Raw genomic sequence first — 23955 nt, forward strand, 5'->3', positions numbered from 1 at the left:
GGGCCAAGCGCTTAGGAGGATTGTGCGGTTGGAAGCTCTAAGTGAGCCTCAGGGAGGGGTGCATCCCCAAGCATGGATAGAACACTCAGGCGAGGCGCGCACCCAAGAGCCTGAAGCTACACAGCATTAATCTGTAAAAAGCCCTGATAATTTCCCCTCAAATGTTTTATTTTGAAAATATCAGAGTACAGAAAAGTTGAAAGTATGGCACATTGAATACCCGTAGTTTCCATCTGGACTCAACAACGTACATTTTGCTATGTTTGCCTTCTCTCTCAATACGTACTTAAAATCTTTTTTTTTTTTTTAAGTTGTAAACATCTGAACATTCATTCCAAATACTTCAACATGCATCTCTTAAGATTAAGAATATTCTTCAAACTACCATCACCGTCACAGGTAAGAAAATTAACAAAAATTCCCTAATACCATCTAATAACCAATCATATTCAAATTTCCCAACTGTCTTAAAACATGTATAACTTTTTTTTCAAATCAGTTTCACACACTTTATTTGGTTATGGCTCTTTAGTTTTGGGTTTTTGTTGTCATTGTTGGTTTTTACTTTTTATTTTGAAATGACAGATTCACAGGAAGATGCAAAGATAGCACCCTTCACCCACTTTCCCCTCATGGTTACATCTTACATAATATGAAAAAGGAAATCAACACTGGTACAGTATGTGTGTATACTTTTGTCATTTTTAGCACCTATAGATTTGTCTAACCACCACTACAATCAAGATACACTAGTGTTCCATCACCATAAAGACCTTCCTGGTGCTACCTCTTTATAGTTACATCCAACTCTCTCCCCATTTTCCCTCCCACCATCCCTAACCTTTGACAACCATTAATCCATTTTTCATCTCTATAGTTTTATCATTTTGAGAATGTTATATGAACATTTTCATACACAATATGGCCTTTTGTGATTATTTTCACTCAGCATTAATTTCCTTGAAATTTATTTGAGTTGTTACGGATATCAATAAGTCAGTCAATTTTATTGCAGAGTAACAAGTATTCCATGGTAATACATAAACCACAATTTGTTTTAACCATCTAAAGAAGGATATATGGGTTGCCTACAGGTTTTGACCATTACAAATAAAGCTGCTATGAGCATTCGTATACAGGTTTTTGTGTGAACACAAGTCTTCATTTCTCTGGGATAAATGCTCAGGAGTGCAATTCCTGAGGCAAGACATATACATGTTTGGTTTTACAAGAAACTGCCATATTCCAGAGTGGCTATACCATTTTACATTCCCAGAGAAACAGTATGAGATCCCGTTTCTCTGCATCCTTGCCAGCAGTTACCACCATAACAAAAAAAAAAAAAAAAAAAAAAAAAAAAAAAAAAAGTTAGCTATTCTGATAGGAATGTGGTGATATCTCATGATTTTGCTTTGCATTTCCCTCATGCCTAATGATGTTGAACATTTTTTCATTTGCTTATTTGCTATGTATACTTCAGTGAAATGTCTTTTATTTTCTAATTGTATTTACTTATTACTGTTAAATTTTGAAAGTTCTTTATGTAGTTTACATACAAATCCTTTGTTGGATATGATTTGCAGATATTTTCTCCCAACCTGTAATATCTTTTCATCTTTGTAAAAAGGTCTCTTACGGAGCAAATTATCTTAATTTCGATGAAGTCCAATTTAACTTTTTTTTTTTTTCCTTTCAAGGAGCATGCTTTTGAGTCATCTGAGCCTTCTTAGCTCAGTCCTGGGTCCTGAAGTTGTTGGTTTACTGCCTATGGATATCCAATTGTTCCAACAGTATTTGCTGAAAAGGCTATCCCTCCTCCATTGAATTGCTTTTGCCCCTGTCAAAAATCAATTGGCCATTTATATGAGTCTATTTCTGGTTCTTAGTATCTAATGGCTCTTTAGTATCATCTTTTAAAAACAAGCCTCCTCATCCATGTTTTATACTTTTCATATGGAAATTTTCACATATACACAAAAGCAGAGAACGGTGTAATAAACTCACAGTAGACTCAGACAGCTTGAATAATTTTCAGTCCCCTCTCTTTTTCATCGTAATAATATTTTGAAGAAGAATCTAGGGCAGCTTTCTTATACAATATTCCATGTTCTGGATTTGTCTGTTTCTCGTGGTGTCTTTTATTTGTTCCTCTGCCTCCTGTATTTCCTGTAACCTGGCAATGAGGTCCAAGAAGCTTAATGAAATTCAGGTTGAACATTTTTCAGCTTATTACATCACAGGAGGTGGCACATTATGTGGGCTGTCTCAGTCTAAGCAACGTTACATTTTGTTACTTGCTGAAGAGGCAAATGACAACATTCTCTACTGTTAAACTACGTATGTCCTTTGCAATTATTATATAAGCTGGGGTGATTCTTCTACAACATGGATGAAGCATTTTCATATTCATTATCTCATAAGAACTTTGTGAGGTAGATATTCTTCCTCCTGTTTGACAGATGAGGAATTCAAGGCTCCAAGAACTGAAGAGTTATTTTTTCTGAGGCAGATGGCAAAATGTGACCCACATCCAGGTCTTAAGACTTTAAGCCTTAGGCCCTTTCCAGTTTTCACTCTTGGTTTCCTTTCATTCTAATGAGGAACCAGCCCCCAACAAACTGTGGGGCTGAATTAGTAATATTTATGATAATCAAAATACCACTCTGACATTATTAAAAAACACAATCTTCATATTCAGATATTATTCACAGTCCAGCTACAGAAACAGAACTTTGAGAATTACAACATAAAAATTACTAACTCAAGAATATAGACTGAGTTAAAACCTACAAATGTACTCAAGGACACAGAATGGTTCACAGGGGTTAATGGGCACTGACTGCCCAAAAGTGGATTCTGCATTGGCTTCATCAGTGAAGAGCTTGGCTCCGTAAGAAAAATTTATGTCCCAGTAAATTTAGTGCTGGGACAGAATGCTGTTTCATGAGTAACAGGCTATCATTTGACAGCAATGATGAAATATTGATTAGAATTGACAATGACTGTGGCGGGGATCATCAGTTCAACTGCTCAGTCAAGGATTTTTTTCCTTCTGGATAGGGAAAGCAGGGTACCACTGCCCTTCCATTTTAACACTCTACATCTGTTAAGTTTCAAATTCAAAAGCTGGAAAATAAATTGTTTTCCTTGGCATCACTGTTAATGGCTGGCCATAACATTTTTTTCCATACACATAAACTAGATATAAAATCTATTAACTCCCTTATTTTTAAAGGTAAATTAAAAAAAAATATTTTTACAGCACTAAATTCCAGTTAGCTATTCACCATACTTCCTCTTATAAAAATGAGCATCTTTTAGGTTCATGGAATCCCCCTCATTCTAATATTAACTTAATACACAAACTTACATGATCCCATGTTTTATACTTTGACCATAACCTCTTTTATCCAACTTTATTGACAACTGAATGATTTCAAAAAGCACTTTCACAAAGATCCTCTCACTTAACCCTCACAACAACCCTGTGAGGTAGGTATCATGTCAACATCTGACAGGAAACTGAGGCTTTAGGGCTGACTTAATAACATCACATGGCCATTAAGGGAAAGCCAGGAATCAAAGGTAGGTCTTCTGATTCCAAATCCAGTGCTCTTCTTAGGTTGTCCTCATCAGACTCTTGTCCACCCAACTCCACACCTGACATTCGGGATCATACTGTCTGTTCAGGTTTTCTATAGCAGTGATGCTATCTTTAAAATGCATACTATACACATTTTAAAAACCAATGTCCACTTTTTATGATTAATTTTTAATTTTATTAATAAATTTATTTTTATTTACTAAAGATGGGTCTCCCTATGTTGCCCAAGTTTGTCTCCAACTCCTGGGCTCAAGTGATCTTCCCACCTCGGCCTCCCAAAGTCCTGGGACTACAGGAGTGAGCCACTGCACCCAGTCCATGTCTACTTTTTAATACAAAGATATTTGTTGCTGTCATTTACAACTATGTTATTAGATTTGGATTATGTTTTTGAAGACTTGAAAGTTGGGATGAACTTTCTTTTATTTTTTCAGACAGAGTTTTGCTCTTGTTGCCCAGGCTGGAGTGCAATGGCATGCTCTCAGCTCACTGCAACCTCCGCCCTCCCGGGTTCAAGTGATTCTCCTGCCTCAGTCTCCTGAGTAGCTGGGATTACAGGCATGTGCCCCCATGCCTGGATAATTTTTGTATTTCAGTAGAGACAGGGTTTCACCATGTTGGTCAGGCTGGTCTCGAAATCCTGACCCCGGGTGATCCACTCGCTTCGGCCTCCCAAAGTGCTGAGATTACAGGCGTGAGCCACCACGCCCGGCCTATTAACTTTCTTCTACATGCTACTCATTTGTCTATTAAAGAGTAAATAATAAACTTTTTTCTTAGAAGAAATATATATCATTTGTCAAACAGTTACTTAAGTAGGCAGGGATTCTATTCCATTTCATATATGACACTAGATTTTCTGCATCTCAATCTTAGACTCATGGGTGTTTTGTAGCCAAGACAATTCCTCAATGGTATGGATTTTCTGTTGAAGATGAACGCTGGAAGTCTGACAGAACTCTTTTTCAGACACATCACATTCACAAGGTTTTTCATCTGTGTGGATTTTCTGATGTACAGTAAGGTTTTTTCTTTGCCTAAAAACTTTACTACAATCATTACATCCATAAGGTTTCTCCCCTGTGTGAATTCTCTGGTGGCCAACTAAATTCCTTTTAGAAGTAAAGGATTTCCTACACTTCTCACACTCATAAGGTTTTTCCCCAGTGTGCATTCTCTGATGTACAACAAGGTTTTTATTCTGACTAAAGTCTTTTCCACACTCATTACATTTATAAGGTTTCTCTCCAGTGTGGATTCTTTGATGTACCATAAGATTTCTACTAGAGGTAAGGACTTTCCTACATATAAGACATTCGTAGGTTTTTTCTCCACTGTGAATTCTTTGATGTTCAATTAGGTTTCTGTTGTAGGTAAAACCTTTTCCACACTCATTACATGCATAGGGCTTCTCACCAGTGTGGATCCTCTGATGGGCTATAAGGTTTGAGCGGTAACTGAAGACTTTCCCACAGTCATTGCATTTATAAGATTTTTCCCTCGTGTGAATTCTCTGATGTCCAATGAGGCTTTTCTTCAGAATGAAGCATTTCCCACATTCATCACACTCATAGGGTTTCTCACCACTGTGGATTCTCTTATGCTCAATGAGGTTTCTGTTTGAACTGAAAGCTCTTCCACACTCACTACATTCAAAGGGTTTTTCTCCAGTGTGGATTCTCCGATGTACAAGCAGGCTTGAATTGTAACTGAAAGCTTTCCCACAATCTTCACATTTGTAGGCTTTCTCTTGTGTATGGAGTTTCTGATGGACCATAAAACTTTTGCTCATAATAAAGGTTTTCCCACACTCTTGACATTCATATGGCTTCTCCCCATTGTGGAGTCTCTCATGGTCAATGAGGTTTCTGTTTGAACCGAAGACCTTTCCACAATCTTTACATTCATAGAGATTCTCTCCAGTGTGGAACCTTTGATGTAAAATGAGGCTCTTCTTCAGAATAAAAACTTTCCCACATTCATTACATTCATAGGGCTTCTCCCCATTGTGGAGTCTCTGGTGGTCAAAAAGGTAAGCACTTTGAGTAAAGGCTTTCCCACATTCAGTGCATTTATAAGGTTTCTCTCTGCTGTGCATCCTCTTATGGTCAAGGAAGTTTGACTTAGAACTGAAAATCTTCCCACATTTTTTACAACCAAAGGTTTTCTTTTCTGTGTGGACTCTCTGATGTAAGAGGAGGCTTTTACTTCGAATGAAAACTTTTCCACATTCTTTACACTTGTAAGGGTTCTCTGCACTGTGGAGTCGCTGATGGTCAATAAGGTAAGTGGTCTGAGCAAAGGTCTTTCCACATTCATCACATTTATAGGGTTTTTCCCCAGAGTGGATTCTCTGGTGCAGAATGAGGCTCTTCTTCAGAATGAAAGCTTTCTGACACTTGTTACATTTATAAGGTTCTTCCCCTTTGTGGAGCCTCTGATGGTCAATGAGGTAAGCATTCTGAGAGAAAACTTTCCCGCATTCATTACACTTATAAGGTCTCTCCCCTGAATGGCGCCTTAGATGTATAATTAGGCCTGAGTGTCTATAGAAGCCCTTTCCACATTCCTTACACTTATAAGGTTTCTCCCCAGTGTGGATCCTCTGATGGTTTAGAAGGTAAGCACTTTGAGAAAATGCTTTCCCACATTCATTACATTTATAAGGTTTCTCCCCTGAATGGTTCCGTAAATGCATTAGAAGGCTCGAACGCTGAATAAAGCCTTTTCCACATTCCTTACATTTATGAGGTTTCTCACCAGTGTGGATTCTCCGATGGTTTACAAGATGGGAGATTTTATTAAAATGCTTACAACATATATCACATTTATAAAACTTCTTTCCTTCAGTACCTATTAAACTTTCAGAAATAGCTGAACCGAAAGTCAAGCTGTCTCCAAATTCCTTCCACTTTTGGCCTTGTTTCTCTGGTGGAGTCCTTTTCTTCTTGTCTCGTTCACAAAGGGAACCTTTCTTCACTGTATCTGCCCTTTCATCTGTTTCATTTCCCCACTGACTTGCCAAAACTTGCCATTCACACTCTTCTTCAAAATCAAGGACCTGGGGAACACTTCCTTGAAGTCTTTTTGATGTTCCTTTATGAGACTCTGCTCTTTGAGAACTACTTGGCTTTGATGTCACCTCCTCATTCTCAGTCATGGTCTCCCATTCTGGTAAAAGGAATTAAAAATGCAAATGTTACCATGTCCCTGTGTTGGGAAGAACAGGATCTTCAAATGACTTTAAAACATTCTAGGAAGGCACACTTTAATATGCATAAAAAAAGGAGAAACTTTTCACTAAATTAAGGTACAAAGAATAATGCTACACTGACAAGATGTTGTAAATGGATTAACATACAACTCAGGTTGAGACATTTTTAAGTGCTTTGTCTTCAGGAAGCAGATGGAAAAATACAAATAATGCTGAGAAAACAGAAGGAAGGAAAACCAGAGAGAAAACATAGGATCTTATGAAGGTGGTTCATATCTAAGGAACTTGGATAGAAGAGCAAGAACCATTTGTATTACAAGTAACTTTCTTTTTTATTTTCTTCGTGTTAGAAAGATGGAAACTTTAAGGGAAGCAAAATATATGTAAGGACTCTGAAAGGCAATTTTTAATTTTTGAAAAGTCAAAGGCATGAATACTTTTTAACTGGTTGAAAGCAATTAACCAACAGAAAAGAAATCCATTGAAAAGCAACTTAATTCTTAGAATACATATATTACTCCTACTCTGTTTAAAATTAAGAAATGGAAAATTTAAAATTCATTTTAAAAAGTCAGGTCCATTATGAACTCCCTTAATTACACATAAAACGTAAGAAGAAATACAGAAAGAAAAAGGAAAATAGAATAAAAGTATGAAAACATCTGTAAAATGATGAGGCTGAACTAATCTCCAAGGTTCCTATCTACTCCAATAGTCTCAAATATTTTAAAATACGAACAGTATGAAAATGTTTTGGAAGTTTACTTTCAAACTACCCAAGCGTGAGATAAATTATGAGCCAGTTCCCCCAAACTGTCTAATAAGTAAAGTTTATGTGAATAATAGTAACATCATCTTCTCTTTGCATATAACAATACTTTTCTTCTATCTAAACAGCGAGAGAAGATAAGAGTGCAGCCATTTTATTTCATTATATATTTCTTTAAGTTTATAAGAGGATGAGGATGGTAAAGATCCAATAAATATTAACTTGAACTACAGACATTCTTAGGTCAGGCCCTCATATCTCATCTCAACTGCCTTTCTCTCTAGGACTCAGGCAGGACTGCCAATCACACTACCCAACTACCTGGCTGCAGGGATAGGTATGTGTCTTAGGCCTATCCAATGCTGGTACTTCAGTTTCCTTATTCACAGTGAGGTTTCAAACATAAGGAGAGGCCGGGCACGGTGGCTCATGCCTGTAATTCCAGCACTCTGGGAGGCTGAGGAGGGCAGATCACTTAAGGTCAGGAGTTTGAGAACAGCCTGGCCAACATGGTGAAACCCTGTCTCTACTAAACATACAAAAATTAGCTGGGCATGGTGGTGCACACCTGTAATCCCAGCTACTCAGGGGGCTGAGGCAGGAGAATCACTTGAACCAGGGAGGTGGAGGTTGCAGTGAGTCGAAATCACACCACTGCATTCCAGCCTGGGTGACAGAGCAAGACTCCATCTCAAAACAAAACAAAACAAAACAAGAACAAAACAAACGAAAAACAAAGACAAGAAGAATGCTGGTGGAGAAGGGAGCTGCTTCTATATAATGAAACAAGCTTTAAGGAAATGAAGTGTTACAAGTAGTTAAACTGAGATGGAAAATGGTTAAGAAATTAAGAACTCTTGTATCAGTAGCTAATTAGCTGGTTAAACTATTTAATGTTTTTAGCTTAGGAATCAGACTATATACGGGCCTCTTGAGCTTTTTAAGACTTTGTAGAAAAATGTCAGAATGATAGAGGGAGCTGGTTACTTTCCATAACATTTGGTGAATGAAGCCTGCAAGAAAGAGACACAGGCTTTCCTACCTCTAACACTCCCTGCCTTTCATCTGCCCCAATTCATGCGTACCTTCTGTCAATGATCTTTCCAATATGTAAATTTGATCATGTCACTTACCTGCTCAAAACACCTAACTCTTCATTGCCTACAGGACAAAGCAGAAATAACCAGTGGAGTCAAAGGGATATCTTCACCCACTGCCTGTTTTTCTGGTATCTATTATTGTCAGTATCTCTTACGCCCCTAGACTCTAGCCACAGTGCCCAAACATGTCATTTCTTGCCTCTCTATCACTGCCCATGTTCTTTCCTCTTCCTGAATTGCTCTTCCTCTTTCCAAGTCACCATCCAAGCCCGTACCTATACCCTTTAAAACTAAGCTCTAAAGTCACTCTCTGGACATTAACATTGATCTTAAAAAAATAAAAAGGAGTATAAATGATACTACCAATGATACTGTGCCAATAAATTAAGACAACTTAGATGAAATAGGCAAATTCCTAGAAAGCCACAAACTACTAAAACTGACTCAAGAAAGGGAAAATCTGAGGATGTCTACAGCAGGGAAAGAAATTGAATCAGTAATTAAAAAAAAAAAAAAAAATTACCCCCACCCCCTGCCCACACACAAAAAGCCCAGGCCCAGGTTGCTTCACTGGCAAATTCTACCAAACCTTAGAAGAATACCATTTCTTCACAAATTCTTCCAATAAACAGAAACATTTCCCAACTAATTCTATGAAGCTGGTATTGCCCTGATAGCAAAACCAGACATAACCATCACAAAAAAGAGAACTATAGATAAATATAGCTTATGAATACAAACAAAGCAATCCTCAACAAAATGCTAACTAACCAAATCTAGCAGGACATAAAAAGAATTATACACCATGACCAGGTGAGATTTATCACAGGAAAATAATGTTGGTATAACACTAGGAAACCAATTAATGTAATACACCATATCAACAAAATGAAAAACAAAAACCACATCATCATGACAATAGATAAAACACTCCTTAGTGATAAAAACACTCAACAAAGTAGGAATAGAAGGGGATTTCTGGCCAGGCACAGTGGCTCATGCCTGTAATCCCAGTGCTTTGGCAAGCCAAGGTAGGTGGATCGCTTGAGGCCGAGAGTTTGAGACCAGCTTGGGGAACATGGTGAGCCACTGTCTCTACAGAAAAAAATAAAATAAAAAATAAAAACAAATAATTAGCTTGGTGTGTGCCTGTGGTCCTAGATATGTGGGAGGCTCAGATAAGAGGATTAGGAGGATTACTTCGGCCCAGGAAGTTGAGGATGTAGTGAGCCGTGATCGCGCCACTGCACTTTAGCCTGGGCAACAGAGTAAGACCCTGTTGAAAAAAATTAAAATAAATTATATTTCATGGTGGAAGACTGAATGGGTTCTCTCTGAGAACAAGAACAAGAAAAGGCTATCTGCTCTTGCCACTTCTAGTCAACATGTACTAGAGGTTCTAGCCAGAGCAATTAGGTAAGAGAAAGAAAGAAAAGGCATCCAGATTGTAAAGGAAGAAGTAAAATTACCTCTATTTGCAGATGACAAAATCTTGCATATAGACAATCCTTAGAAATCACTAAAAAACCATTAAAACTAATAAATAAGTACAGTAAGATTATAGGATACAAGCTCAACATATAAAAATCAGTCTGACATGGTGGCACACACCTGTGGTCCCAGCTACTTAGTAGGTTTAGGCTGAGGAATGCTTGAGCCCAGGAGCTCAAGGTCAGCCTGAGAAACGTATAAAACCCCATCTCATTAAAAAAAAAAAAGAAAAAAAAGTGGTATTTCTATCCATTAGTATTAAATAATCCACAAAAGAAGTTAATAAAACACTTATAATAGTCTCAGAAACAAGATCAGGATAAATTTAACAAAAGAAGTGAAAAACTTATATTCTGAAAACTACAAAACATTATTGAAAGAAGCTGAAGGCTTAAATAAATGGAAAGAAACCTCATGTTCAAAGATTAAAAGATTTAACATTAATAAATGGCAGTACTCCTCAAACTGATCTACAGATTCATTGCAATCCCTATCAAAATCTCAGCTTGTTTCTTCAAAGATATTGACCAGCTGATATCAAAATTAGATGGAAAGTCAAGAGACCTAGAATAGCTAAAACAATCTTGAAAAAGAACATAGTTGGAGGACTCACACCTTTTTATTTTAAAATGTACTATGAAGCCAAAATAGTAAGAGAGGGTGATACTGACATAAGGGTAGACATATAGATCAAAGGACTAGAATTGAGACTTTAGAAATAAACTCTCATATTTATAATCAACTGTTTTTTTTTAAAAGGGTGCCAAAACAATGCAATGGGGAAAGCACAGTCTTTTCAACAAATGGTGCCTGGGATAAATGGTGCCACATGCAAAAGAATGAAGACGGATCCTTGTCTCATACTATATACAAAAATTAACTCAAAATGGATAAAAGACTGAAATGTAAGAGCTAAAACTTAAAAGAAAACATAGACATATATGTTCCCGGCCCTAAATTAGTGACGGTTTCTTAGATATGACACCAAAAGTAGAAGCAACAAAAAAAAAAAAAAAAAAACAAAACAAAACTGGAACTCATCAAAATTAATGACTTTTGTCCTTGAAAGGATACCATCAAGTAAGGGAAAAGTCACCAGGCCCAGTGGCTCATGCCTGTAATGCCAGCACTTGGGGAGGCTGAGGCAGGAAGATTGCTTGAGGCCAGGAGTTCAAGACCAGCTTGGGCAACACAGTAAGACTCTGTCTCTACAAAAAATTTTAAAATTAGCCAGGCTGATGGGGTGCATTTGTAATCCCAGCTACTCAGGAGGCTGAGGTGAGAGGATCGCTTGAGCCCAGGAGTTCAAGGCTGCAATAAGCTATGATCGCACCACTACACTCCAGCCTGGGCAACAGGGCAAGACCCCACAGAATGGGAGAATATATTTATAAGTCATGTATCTGTTAAGGGACTTATATATAGAATATATAAAGAACTCTTACAACTTAGTAATAAAAAGACACATAACCCAGTTAAAATACAAAGAATCTGAATAGACAGTTTTCTCCGAAGACATACATATAGTCAATAAGAACATAAAAAGTTGCTCCACATTGTTAACCATCAGGGAAATGCACATCAAAACCACAGTGAGATATCATTTCAAACCCACTAGGATAGTTAAAATAAAAAAGACAGATAATATCAAGTGTTAGGGATGATGTAGAGAAACTGGAACCCTTATACACTGCTGGTAGGAGTGTAAAATGGTGCAACTGCTTTGGAAAACAGTCTGGAAGTTCCTCAAATGACTAAATACAGAGTTATCATAAGACCTAGCAATTCTACTCCTAGGTAGAAATGAAAACTTATATCCACACAAAAAATTGTACACAAATGTTCACAGCAGTATTATTCATAATGGACCAAACGTGGAAGTACCTAAGTGTTCATCAACTGATAAATGGAGATATATCCATTCAATGGAATATATGGCAATAAAAAGGAATAAAGAACTGATACCTGATACAACATGGATGCGCCTTAAAACACTATGCTAAGTAAAGGAAGCCAATCACAAATGACCACATATTGCATGATTCCATTTATATGAAATGTTTCAAATACACAAAACTATAGAGGTAGAAAGCAGATTGGTGCCTGCTAGGGCTGGATTGGAGGAATGAGTTAGGTGAAATGAAGGTGGACTGCTGAAGGGTTGATGAAATTTTTTTTGTTTTGAGACGGAGTCTCACTATCGCCCAGGCTGGAGTGCAGTGGCATGATCTTGGCTCACTGCAAGCTCCACCTCCCGAGTTAGCGCCATTCTCCCGCCTCAGCCACCCGAGTAGCTGGGACAACAGGCGCTGGCCACCTGGCTAATTTTTTTGTATTTTTAGTAGAGACGGGGTTTCACCGTGTTGGCCAGGATGGTCTCGATCTCCTGACCTCATGATCCACCCGCCTCGGCCTCCCAAAGTGTTGTGATTACAGGCGTGAGCCACCACGCCCAGCAGAAAATGTTTTTAAATTACTGTGGTAATGGTTACACAACTCAGTGAATACCCAACAACCACTGAACTGTACACTTTAAATGGTGAATTTTATGGTATGTTAAATATACCTCAGTAAAACTGCTATAAATCTTTCCCTCCTGGTGGAGGAACTGGGAACCATCCATTTCCTCCTCCCACTGTCCCAATCCTTCCATCATTCCCAGGCTCCTATGGGCTCACATAAACTTATGCATACTTTTATTATACAGAATGCGCCAAATTACATTGTAATTATAAGTGGAAATGTCTATCTCTCCAATTTGAATGAACTTTAAGGAAGGGGCTAAGCCTGACACAGGAGGTACTCAATATTTCTTAATACTTTCCTTCACATTTTAGTCCAATCTCCTAAAGAAATATATACAAACATTTTACACACTGAAGTAGTATGTACAAGTTATCTGGGAGTCTGCTTTTCTACCACAGTTTATCGATGCATGAAAATTGGGTACACAGAGTTGTCATAATATTTGATAGTGTCATAATATACTATTAGGTCAAAACACCATGCTCTGCTTAGTACTTTCTCTTAGGGAATTTGTTTTGCCCAACTTTTAACCATCATAGTTACCTGGGACTATTTTTAGACATATGACTTTTATTTCCTCTTTTTGAACCATTTCTTTAATGTATCCCCCTCAAATCAGAGTTACTAAGTCAGTGGGAATAAACACTGGGCATCTGCTTGCCTGAAGCCCCAACATTGGAGTGCACTTTTTTTTTTTTATTTATTAAAGTACGTTCAAGTTTCTTTTTCTTCAAAAAGCTGGAATAATCAAGCAACTACATTATTTTATTGTTTATTTTTTTTTAGTTTAACTCTTAGACCTATCTGGAATTTATTTTAGTGTACAGCATGAGGTATGGGTCCATAGTGAGTATTTTTCATAAAATCAGCCAATTAATCCATGTAGTCTATTTTAAAATTTTTAGAGAAGATTGATGATCAAATAAATACCTTTGGAACTACTGAAAGCCACTGGAGTTAAAAAACAAGCTAGGAGGGTGGTGCATGACTAGAGTCCCAGCTACTTGGGAGGTTGGGGTGGGAGGTTTGCTTGAGGCCAGGAGTTTGAGGCCAGCCTGGGCAGCGTAGTGAGACTGCCATCTCAAAAAACAACACAACCCCTCCACAATATGTCTATGTCATTCTATATATCAAGATAAATTGATAAATATCAAGACAGATTCAAGCTTAAATATCAAAATAAAATGATAAAAAATCTTAAGAAAATACAGCTGGGCACAGTGGCTCACGCCTGTAATCCCAGCACTTTGGGAGGCTGAGGCGGGTGGATCACCTGAGGTCAGGAGTTTGAGACCAGCCTGGCCAACATGGCAAAACCTCATCTCTACTAAAAATACAAAAATTAGCTGAGCATGGTGGTGGGTGCCTGTAGTCCCAGCTACTTGGGAGGCTGAAGCAGGAGAATCAGTTCAACCCAGGAGGCAGAGGTTGCAGTGAGCTGAGATGGCGCCATTGCACTACAGCCTGGCTGACAAGTGAAACTCCATCTCAAAAAAAAAAAAAGAAAATACAGGTGGGTTTAAAAAATAATTTTATGAGGAAAAAGACCAGTAAGACCATACAGGAAAATACTCCTAAGTTTGACAACATAAAAGGTTTTCTAAGGCTTAAAAAAAATTAATAAATAATATTGAAAGGCAAACAAATGGGAAAAACATATGCAACAACTGACAAAGCATTAGCAGTAGTTCTATACATAGGAAGTGTATGAATAGGAGTAAAATGACGAGTAAACATATGAAGAGATTTCAATCACACTAATAATGAAACCATGAAAAACAAACAAACAAAAGATGGTATTCTTTATCTACCTAGCAAAGATTTAATTAAAAGACTGACCAAATCATGAGCATATGAGGGGAAATTGGCTCTTCTGTGTGCTCTTTCTGGGGGAGTTTAATTCAAGTATCATTGGTAGAAAATAATTTGCGAATATGTATCAAAGTATAAAATCTATAGACCGACCCACCACTGCCACTGCTGAGATACTAAAGGATACAGTCTCAAAAGTGTGAAAATATACAGTATAAATTCTTAAAGACAATAAAATAATAAAGGTGCTAGGTACAAAATTAATATACAAAAAACCAGTACTTTCATATATGCAAATGACAGTCAATTGGAAAATATCAGAAAAGACTCTAATTCCAAAGAATAAATATTACCAGAAATATGCAAGATCTAGGCGATTTTAAAACATGCCTGACACATACAAAGACAGTACAGAAAAAATGGAATGTTATGTAATGTTCTTGAATAGAAACATATATAAACATTCAGAATCATAAAGCTGTCAATGTAAAGCATGATACACAGACCATGCAATACTCTGCAGCCATTTAAACTGATACTTTAAATCTGTATTTCAGTCAAAATTAGTTCCTGTGGCTGATTACCCAGTTCTGAATGTTGATTTCTCCAAACAGAATTCTATACTTTTCTTCAAGTTCCAGTATAAATGCTACCTCTTTTACGCCTTTCCTAATCCCCAGGAATGAAACGTATCGCCCTGTTTTCTGCATTTCCATCACACCAGGTTTATGCCACTCTTGTACCAATTATTTTACTATGCCTTGCATATTTAATATTCCTGTAATAAACTCCTAAACCATCATAAGCTATTTAAGGGCAGAATCACATCATTTTCACAGCTATACCACAATAGGTATTTAATGTTTGCTGGAAGCAAAAATGGCTAACAAAAATTTTTGAAATATTCTTCTATTATTTATCAAATAAATCTATTTTAGAATATATAATTTTAAAATTATATTAGCAACAATGTAGAATTGTGGGATTACTCAGTACAAATGAAGGCAGAGCAAAAGGAGTATTCTTACACATCACTGCTAAGAACAGAGAGAACAGGGATTGCTACAGAAAATAATTTGGCAATATGAAGCAAGAGCCTTAAAGCCATTCAAACACTTATGCTCAGTAATTGTACCTGTAAAAATAATAAAACATTTTAGAATGCCTTAGGCACAGAGACAGATGATTATTATAGCAATTATCCAAAATAAGGAAATGGCTGACTGAATTATGGTACAAATTATCATATAGCCAATATAGATAATAACTGCAAAGAGTTTGTAACATGTGAGAACACACACAAGGAAAGCAAGCTATAAAACTGTACACAGACACCCAAACACACACATTTGAACAATGTAAAAAATCCCTCAAACATATAAACAGAAAGGTAATATATCAAAATGATAATAGTTATCTGGAAATAGTGATGTTAAGGAAGGTTTTTTTCTTCTTTGTAATATTCGGTGTTTTCCAAAATAAGTATATGCTACTTTTATAATCAGAAAACAAATAAAGGCTGGTAAAATAAAGGTAAGCATCACAGAAAGAAGAGTCCTTACCTAGGGAGGTCACATTTCCATAATTCTCCAGCATCACATCCCAGTACAAGGCCCTCTGGATTGGGCCCAGACATGCCCATTCCTCTGAAGTGAAGCATACTGACACCTCCTCGAACATCACCAACTCCTGAAATAACAGGTGTGTGTGAGATTACCAATGCCCAGGAAGTTGCCTGTCAAAAGGTTCCCTTCACTTCTGGGGAAGGAATACACTGTGAGGCTGTGAGTGCACAACAGACATCAGGGAGACATAAGGAGATCACATGTAAAGTCTGTCTTCCAATAGCATAGACCTTGATTTAGAAATGGGAACTGACTGGACATCGAAGGACAAGGATGAGAGAGGGCACTTCAGCCACAGTTAGGCTGTGCAGTTGGGAAGGAAAGAGGATGCAAACCTTACCTGGGGCTGGGCTGTTAGGAGCATAAGTGCCATTAATTGATTTCTTGGGTTCTCTTCCTGGGAAAGGGCAGAAGCTTCAGGGGCAGGAGAATCTGAGGAAGGAGAAAAAGCTGCATATGGGACCTACAAACCTTTTCTGAGTGACCCCCACTTGCAGAGCTGGAATAACACAAAGAGTAGGAATACGAATGGATACAAGGCTGGGCGCGGTGGCTCACGTCTGTAATCCCAGCAGTTTGGGAAGCCGAGGCAGGGGGAATCACGAGGTCAAGAAATTGAGACCATCCTGGCAAACATGGTGAAACCCTGTCTCTATTAAAAACACAAAAAAATTAGCTGGGCGTGGTGGTGCGTGCCTGTAGTCCCAGCTACTTGGGAGGCTGAGGCAGGAGAATGGCTTGAACCCGGGAGGCAGAGATTGCAGTGAGCTGAGATCGCGCCATTGCACTCCGGCCTGGGTGACAGAGCGAAACTCCGTCTCAAAAAAAAAAAAAAAAGAATGGATACAAGATCAGAGGGGCCCAAGAAAGAAAAAGAGAACAGCAGGAACAGCAGAAAGAAACTGGCACTGTAAGAGATTCCTAGACAGGGTAGCAGAGGAAGCAACTCCCTGGAAGTAGGGGGATGAGCCACAGAAAGGGTCCTGGAACAGCCCAAAGCCCAGAGCACTGAGTAAATACCATGCTGAGGATCCTGGAGGTTGAATGCCACTAGGTCAGTAGGAGGATGCGGGCAAATTTCAGCTGCTATGTGGCTGCCAGGAAGTAGAGGAGGAAGTGTTGTTCCTGGGGCACTCACCGCCTTCTGGAGAGTGTCCTGATCCTGGACAAGGACTGGAACCTGGAAACAAGTAAAATAAGCTGGTTCTTCTTGTTCCTTAAGAAAATTGACTCACCTAAGCACTGTGGACCTCTTTCTGCCCACAATCTAGAACTGTGAGATCAGAGAGACCCACCTCAAGTATGGAGCATCAAAACAGCAGTAAAGCTTTGCATTGAGAACAATGGAGCTGCCCTCGAGCCCCACTCATGGCACTGGTGACCTCTCCCAGAGGAGACTGTACAGAACGGTGGGAACAGAAGCCAGACCTGGGTGTGGGTTAAGGAGGGAATGGGAAGTAATAAGCAGTAATTAAGAGCATGGATTTTAGCTTCAGACTTAGTTTTAGTTTGGACTTCAGTCACATCTCTTCTACTTATTTACCATCTACTTATTGACCCCTTTACCTAACCCTTTGTGCTCAAATACAACTAACACTAAAATTGGCACCAAGACACTTGGGTTTTGAGGCCAGCTAGACGTCTGCCTCAGTTTCCTGCTTTCTCAAATCAGGATATATTAGTAATTTGTAATGAAATATATAGCTCTAAAATTTTCCATATTATGATTAAAACAAACAGGCCCATCCTTAGTGCCACACCCAAGTTTGGGTTATGATTCAGATGTCTTATACAGCAATGTTTTTAGTGATCTACAGATGTACAGAAAGAAATCTCACACACATGAGATGCTACATTAAGATTCCAATCTAATGGTCAAGGATATAAATCTTATCAGAAGCAAATATCTTAGCCCAGTCCCTTGGCTTACAGATCTCTAGTAGGGCACACAAGAGATCTTACCAAGATTTGGAAAGCTTCATTCGTGTTATACTACTGCCATTTTATGTATGTATGTATGTATGTATGTATGTATGTATGTATGTATTTAAAGACAGGATCTCACTGCATCACCCAGGCTGGAGTGCAATGGTATAATCATAGCTCACTGCTGCCTCAACCTCCTGGGTTCAAGTGATCCTCCCACCTCAGCCTTCTAAGTAGCTGGGAGTTCAGGCATTCGCCACTACACCTGGCTAATTTTTAATTTTTTTGTAGAGATGGGGTCATCCTATGTTGTCCAGGCTTGTCTTGAACTCCTGGCCTCAAGTGATCCTCCCACTTCAGCCTCCCAAAGTGCTGGGATTACAGACATGAGCCACTGTGCCTGGCTTGCTATTGCCTTTTATACTCTAGGCTTTCATTACCATTCCAAACAGAATTATAGAAACAATACATAGGCTTCTGTTTAGGGAAAAACTTTTCAACATTTCTTCTTCAGGTTCTTGATCCAAACTCAGCATTAGCAAGCATTACCCAGGGGACAAAACAGAGTCAATGTTTTTATGCTGCTTCTGAGTTGGACCCAAAGACCTCAACATAAACCCGTTTCGCTACAGACATATTCTGTGGTCTGAATACTCATGGGCCTGCTTTAATTATCGTTAGGGTTGCTAGTGTGCTATTAATTTTTAATGAAAATCACAGGATCACCCTCTAGCCCAACCTCAATTCTTTCCTTCCTTTCATCCCAACACCCATCACCCCTCTCCGCCTTTCTCACTTGTATTGCTGGTCCATCAAGGTCTTTCTGCAGCTCCTCTACCAGGGCCACAGCCTCCTCGCCACTTCCAGGGTGATGGAGCTGTACCCAGGTCCGAATCTCCCCAGGCAGGATGCTCAGAAACTGCTCCAGCACCAGCAGCTCCAGGATCTGTGCCTTGGTGCGTGCTTCTGGTCTCAGCCACCGGCGACAGAGTTCCCTGAGCCGGCTCAGGGCCTCCTGGGGTCCAGATGTCTCATGGTAACGTAATTGTCTAAAGTGTAGGTGGGAGGTCTCCCAAACAGAGGAGCTGCTTCCTTGGAAGCTGGTTCCCCATTTCCAGGTATCATCCTTCCCCTTCACAAGGCCCTCTTGTCTCAGAGCATTGTGGGCCCAATTATCTCTTGTCATTGTTGTTTTTTGAAAAAGGCTCCTCTCCAGTCCAGGTCTCCTTAATCCTTGACTTCTTCCTTAGAGCTTGGAGAGTATCATCTACAAGATCTCAAGAAATCATTGTTAAAGTTAGCCCAGAGAAACAACTGAGCTTTACAGGCCCCAGTCAGCTCCTAGTACTAGAGAGAACCTTTGTCAGTGCAAGGTTCCAGGTTCTAGAGAGTGCTTCCTCTGACAGAAACCCCCTGCCTAAGGCTCTCGGACACAAACACTCATGTTATCCGCACGACTGCTGAAACCAAACATATGAACTTCCTTTGGTCTTTATTTATAGGATCCCTTCATCTAATTACAATAGACTCTTTACCACTCTAACAGTGAGCATCCTGACTACTCCTGTGCAACCTGGAATAAGTACCTCACTTCTGAACCTTAGTTTCTTAACCTGTAAAATAGGGATAGTAGCAGTTCCTACCTCATGGGGTTGTGATGAGAATTTGATGTATAATACATTTCAAGTTTTTGAACAGTGCCTGGTATATGGGTTTAAATGTTACTTATTACCCTTCTGTAACTAGCACTCTTTCCTATGTTCTGCAGAGTTAACAAGTAATCATTAATCATGATACATATGAGATAAAATCCTAACCACCTCCTCAATTAACAAAGAAAGGATGAATTAAGTTCTGTGTAGTTTTGCTCTATATGCCTTTAATTCTCTGAAAATTGTTCATTCTGTTAATCAAAATATTTGGATAAATTTCCCATTTTTTCTTTTCCTTTCACATCTAGTCCCACAGATGGATAAATATGAATAAGGTTTTATTATACAGAACTTAGACTTGCTCTCTAGAAATCACCTGTTCTTTAGAAATAACACATTTTTCTAATTATAAAACCAAAAATTTATAAAACCAGAAAACACACAAAACCAGAAAACAATCACTGCTATTATTCTGAACTATGTCCTTATCACAATTTAATTATCATAGATTAATTCTAACTTTCCCCAATTATTAATAAGGTCACAATGGCTATCCTTGCTAACAAATTTTTTGTTACATCTCTGCTTATTTCTTCAGGATAAACTCCTAGGAGAAAATTGTTGGGTTAAAGGGTACAAACATTTTTAAGCTTTTAAGGTTATAATAGTTATATCACCATCAGAAAGCATATGAAAGCATCCTGTTTATTTGAACACATAGACCCTTAAAGACAGCTTGCTTATAATAAATAGGGGAGTCAGAAATATAAACATAATTTCAATATAATGTTTAAGTACAAGTAATAGGAGAACATAAAACTACAGAAAGGATTCACGAAAGGTACTTTTTTTTTTTTTTTTTTTTTTTGAGATGGAGTCTCACTCCGTCACCCAGGCTGGAGTACAGTGGCATGATCTCAGCTCAAAACAACCTCTGCTTCACGGGTTCAAGCAATTTTCCTGTCTCAGCCTCCCAGGTAACTGGGACTACAGGCTCGCACCACCATGCCCAGGTAATTTTTGTATTTTTGGTAGAGATGGGGTTTTGCAATGTTGGCCAGGATGATCTCAATTTCTTGACCTCGTGATCTGCCTGCCTCGGCCTCCCAAAGTGCTGGGATTACAGGCATGAGCCACTGCACCCAGACATGAAAGGTAATTTTGGACTGGGCTTTTAAGGAAAAATAAAAGGATCATTGGACTACGAGGAAAAACATTCCAGGAAGAAAAGAAACTCTATTTTCAAAAGCAAGGGAGGACACATAACTCGGTGAAGGAAGACCAGAGAAGGAAAGTGAACTTTGGAGGCAAGAGTGTAGGAGTAGAGCAGAGAGGTAAACAGAAGTTGAATTCTAACTATGGCTCTTGAGAGGCAGTATTCTGAGATGATCCTGTCCTGTAAGTGAAGCAGTTTTACTTACATTTAAGCATTAAAAAGGTTTTACTTTACATTTTTCCTTATTTTTAAAAATAATAATATATTTGCTTGGTTCAAAATTTAAAATTATAAAATGAATACTGTGTAAAGTTTCCTTCTCCGTTAGCTTATCTTTCCAGTTATTTCTGCATATGTATGTACACATATATTGTTATCTAGTTCCCTTATTTTCACAAATGGTAGGATACCATGAATGACACACTACATTTTCCTCTTCTCTATAATACCATGTCTTAGAGATATTTCCTGTCAATATACAGTCCTTCTCCGCATTTTTATGGATGCATAGATGTATCATAATTTATTCATGCCAGTACTGATGGAATGTTTGGGTAGTTTTCAATAATTTCTTATTCCCAACAATATTATCATGAATAATCCTGGGCATACATCAGTTTGGATGTGTGTAGGCATATATAAGAAAAATTCCTTGAAACAGAATTGCTGAGTCAAAATGTATATGCATGTATAATTCTGATACTACCAATATGACCTCATTAGGATTGTACCAATTTATAATTTATACCTCCATCAAAAACAGCTGTATGGGAGTGCCTTTCCTCACTTTCACCAATACGGTTCTCAAAGTTATGTGCTCTTTGCCAAATTTTTAACTTCCATTTTGAATGAATTAATATATTGAGTCACTTGTATATTTTTTCAAGTAACTATTCATATATTTTGCCCATGTTTCTATTGAGGTGTTGGGTCTTGTTAATTTGTACACACTTTTATCACAGGAAAACTAGTCCTCTGTTTACAATGGCAGCTGCAAATTTTTCTCAGTTTGTCAAGTGTCTTTGTGACTATATGTGCCATGTGACTTTGCTTAAAGTGTTTTTTGCCATGCAGTCAATCTTTTACGACTTCTGGGTATTGTACCAAAATTAGAAAGATCTATTCCACTCTGAGCATGAAGAGAGTCTTGTTGTGTCAGGATTCTATTAGTGAGGAATGGTGGGGGTGAGAGGACTGGATATCAAGAAAGGTCAGTTAGGTTTTTGTAATAAACACATGACTTAAGTTCTAAACGAAGTAGGAACTTACTTATCCCCCAGCAGGGATAAGGTAATTGAGAAAAACTTGGCAGTCCTTGGTAACTGATCTGGGGGTAATGGAAAGGAATTTTTAAAAAGAATTTCGAATAATTTTCAAATAACATAAAAATAACAAATTCTTAAACATACATTTTATTTGCTTCTCACAAAAGGTTTTCAAGGCAGAAGTTGAAAAGAACAAAAGGATCAGAGGAGCGAATCCACTCAAAGCCACTTAGCTAGTCGAGATATGGGAGCAAATTCTGAATTCAGGGATTCTAATTGCAGAAGTCCAAAACAATTCCCTCTACGAAGAGACTTATGAAACCCAAACAACAACTGTTCTAAAACAACTGTTTCCAAACACCAGTCCACGACAAAGCTTTAATCTGGCAAGCTGCAAAAAGAGAAAACCAGTAACAATCGTCGCTGACAGGTTGGCAATGAGTGTGCGTGTGTGTGTGGGTTGGGTGTGCGCGCGCGCGCGCAAAGGCCAGCATTTATTCTGAGTTTAAGGTCTTAGTACTTTGGGTGAAAATGTATTGCCTGAAGTAATGGTGGTATGGGTGGTTTCAAGTTTGATTTTTAAATACCATTATATTACAAAACTAAAAGACTAAAAAAACGAAAATTGTTCCAACCCTTAAACAAACAAAAATCCGTCCTCAGGAGTCTGGGCGCCGCCGGTATAGGGAAGCCTCAGAATGTTTCAGTGCATCAGCCTCAGAGAAAACCGAGGAAGAGCAGGAAGGCCTGAGCTGGGGGCGCAGGCTGCTGAGGCAGCTCTTCTCAAAGCGCCAGTGGAGTCCGTTAGACGGGAGCACCCGTCCACAGACACACACAGACTCAAAGCTGCTGTCCTCAGTACCTCCTCCTGGCCGGCTGCGTGCCCAGCCGAGGCCACGACGTCGACCCCCAACACGGAGCTGGGGACGGACCGTGCCGGGGGTCAGGGCCCGGGAGGGACTACCGAGGGCTGTGCAGTCCCAGCAAGCTCAGGACCGCGTCCCGGGTCGCCTTCCCTGCACGCCCACCCGCCCTCGAGCCCACCCCGCTCACCGGGGGCTCCCGCTGCGGCTCCAGCCTTGGGTACCGCCGCCTCGGCGCCAGGCCGCTAGGAGATGACACGGGAACTAGCCGTTGCGGCAGCCGAGGCACAGAATAATGGCCGAGCCGAGGATATTGCAACTTCCGGTTGCACCCCGCCCCTCATCCCGGATCTCTAGGAAGCCACATCTCTATGGTTCGTTTCTTTTCCTAGAGCTGGAGAAGAGAGGCGGAACTCCTGAGCCCTTGGGTACTACTATTCCTTACATCCCTTACATCAAACCAGAACTGGCCGCTGTTTCAGACCGGAAGGGTGCAGAGATGAAAGACAGGACCCAGGGTCTCAGGATGCTTGTTGCCTCCTAACAGAGTTGGACATTTCTGTTTTGATTTGCATTTCAATTGAGGTTGATAGGGAGTAACCTTCATGTCTGAATGATCTGGTAGGTGACTTTTCTGGTGTCTTCTTGAACCTATAGAGTTCTCATAATAACATTATTTCTCATAATAAATAATAACATGGCTTATACATCACCCACTTGTGAATTCGCTTACTGTGGTGTATCTCTTGCACACATGATGATATATTGGAGCTATGATATTAAATAGTAATCAAGTTGAAGGTGCAAGGTAATGTGCAAACGGTAGGGACATCTCTCCCCTGAAAGAGGAGGTTATTCTAGCTGTCCATCACCCTGGGTAAAGTGAGGTGTG

The 23955-nt window shown here is 39.0% G+C and overlaps 1 protein-coding gene across 3 annotated transcripts; it reads right to left on the reverse strand.

The window, feature by feature from the left end:
• Positions 1–294: 294 nt before the first annotated feature.
• On the reverse strand, positions 295–23382 carry LOC111555486 (zinc finger protein 197). 3 transcript variants are annotated; one of them, XM_023231634.1, is made up of 7 exons: positions 23254–23361; positions 18864–19334; positions 17437–17569; positions 17162–17321; positions 16482–16573; positions 16079–16205; positions 295–6775 (listed from the first exon to the last, which is right to left on the reverse strand). In XM_023231634.1, the coding sequence occupies exons 5-7, from the start codon at positions 16512–16514 to the stop codon at positions 4455–4457; spliced, it is 2481 nt and encodes an 826-aa protein (XP_023087402.1). In that variant the 5' UTR covers positions 16515–16573; positions 17162–17321; positions 17437–17569; positions 18864–19334; positions 23254–23361; the 3' UTR covers positions 295–4454. The 3 variants fall into 3 exon arrangements, with proteins under 3 accessions (XP_023087402.1, XP_023087400.1, XP_023087401.1); XM_023231632.1 differs by lacking the exon at positions 17437–17569 and having other exon boundaries at positions 23254–23382; XM_023231633.1 differs by lacking the exon at positions 17437–17569 and having other exon boundaries at positions 3405–6775; positions 18864–19343.
• Positions 23383–23955: the final 573 nt, after the last annotated feature.

Source organism: Piliocolobus tephrosceles, chromosome 2 (assembly GCF_002776525.5).
Source record: "Piliocolobus tephrosceles isolate RC106 chromosome 2, ASM277652v3, whole genome shotgun sequence".
NCBI lineage: Eukaryota > Metazoa > Chordata > Mammalia > Primates > Cercopithecidae > Piliocolobus > Piliocolobus tephrosceles.

What these genes read in the sequence shown, in the direction of transcription:
- LOC111555486 (XM_023231632.1), bottom strand. Translation starts at nt 19,253, where the DNA reads ATGACAAGAGATAATTGGGCCCACAATGCTCTGAGACAAGAGGGCCTT. An exon ending in TCCTAACAGCCCAGCCCCAG is followed by an intron (nt 16,206 to 16,481) that starts GTAAGGTTTGCA and finishes CTGTTATTTCAG; the next exon opens with GAGTTGGTGATGTTCGAGGA. An exon ending in TGGAAATGTGACCTCCCTAG is followed by an intron (nt 6,776 to 16,078) that starts GTAAGGACTCTT and finishes TCCTTTTACCAG; the next exon opens with AATGGGAGACCATGACTGAG.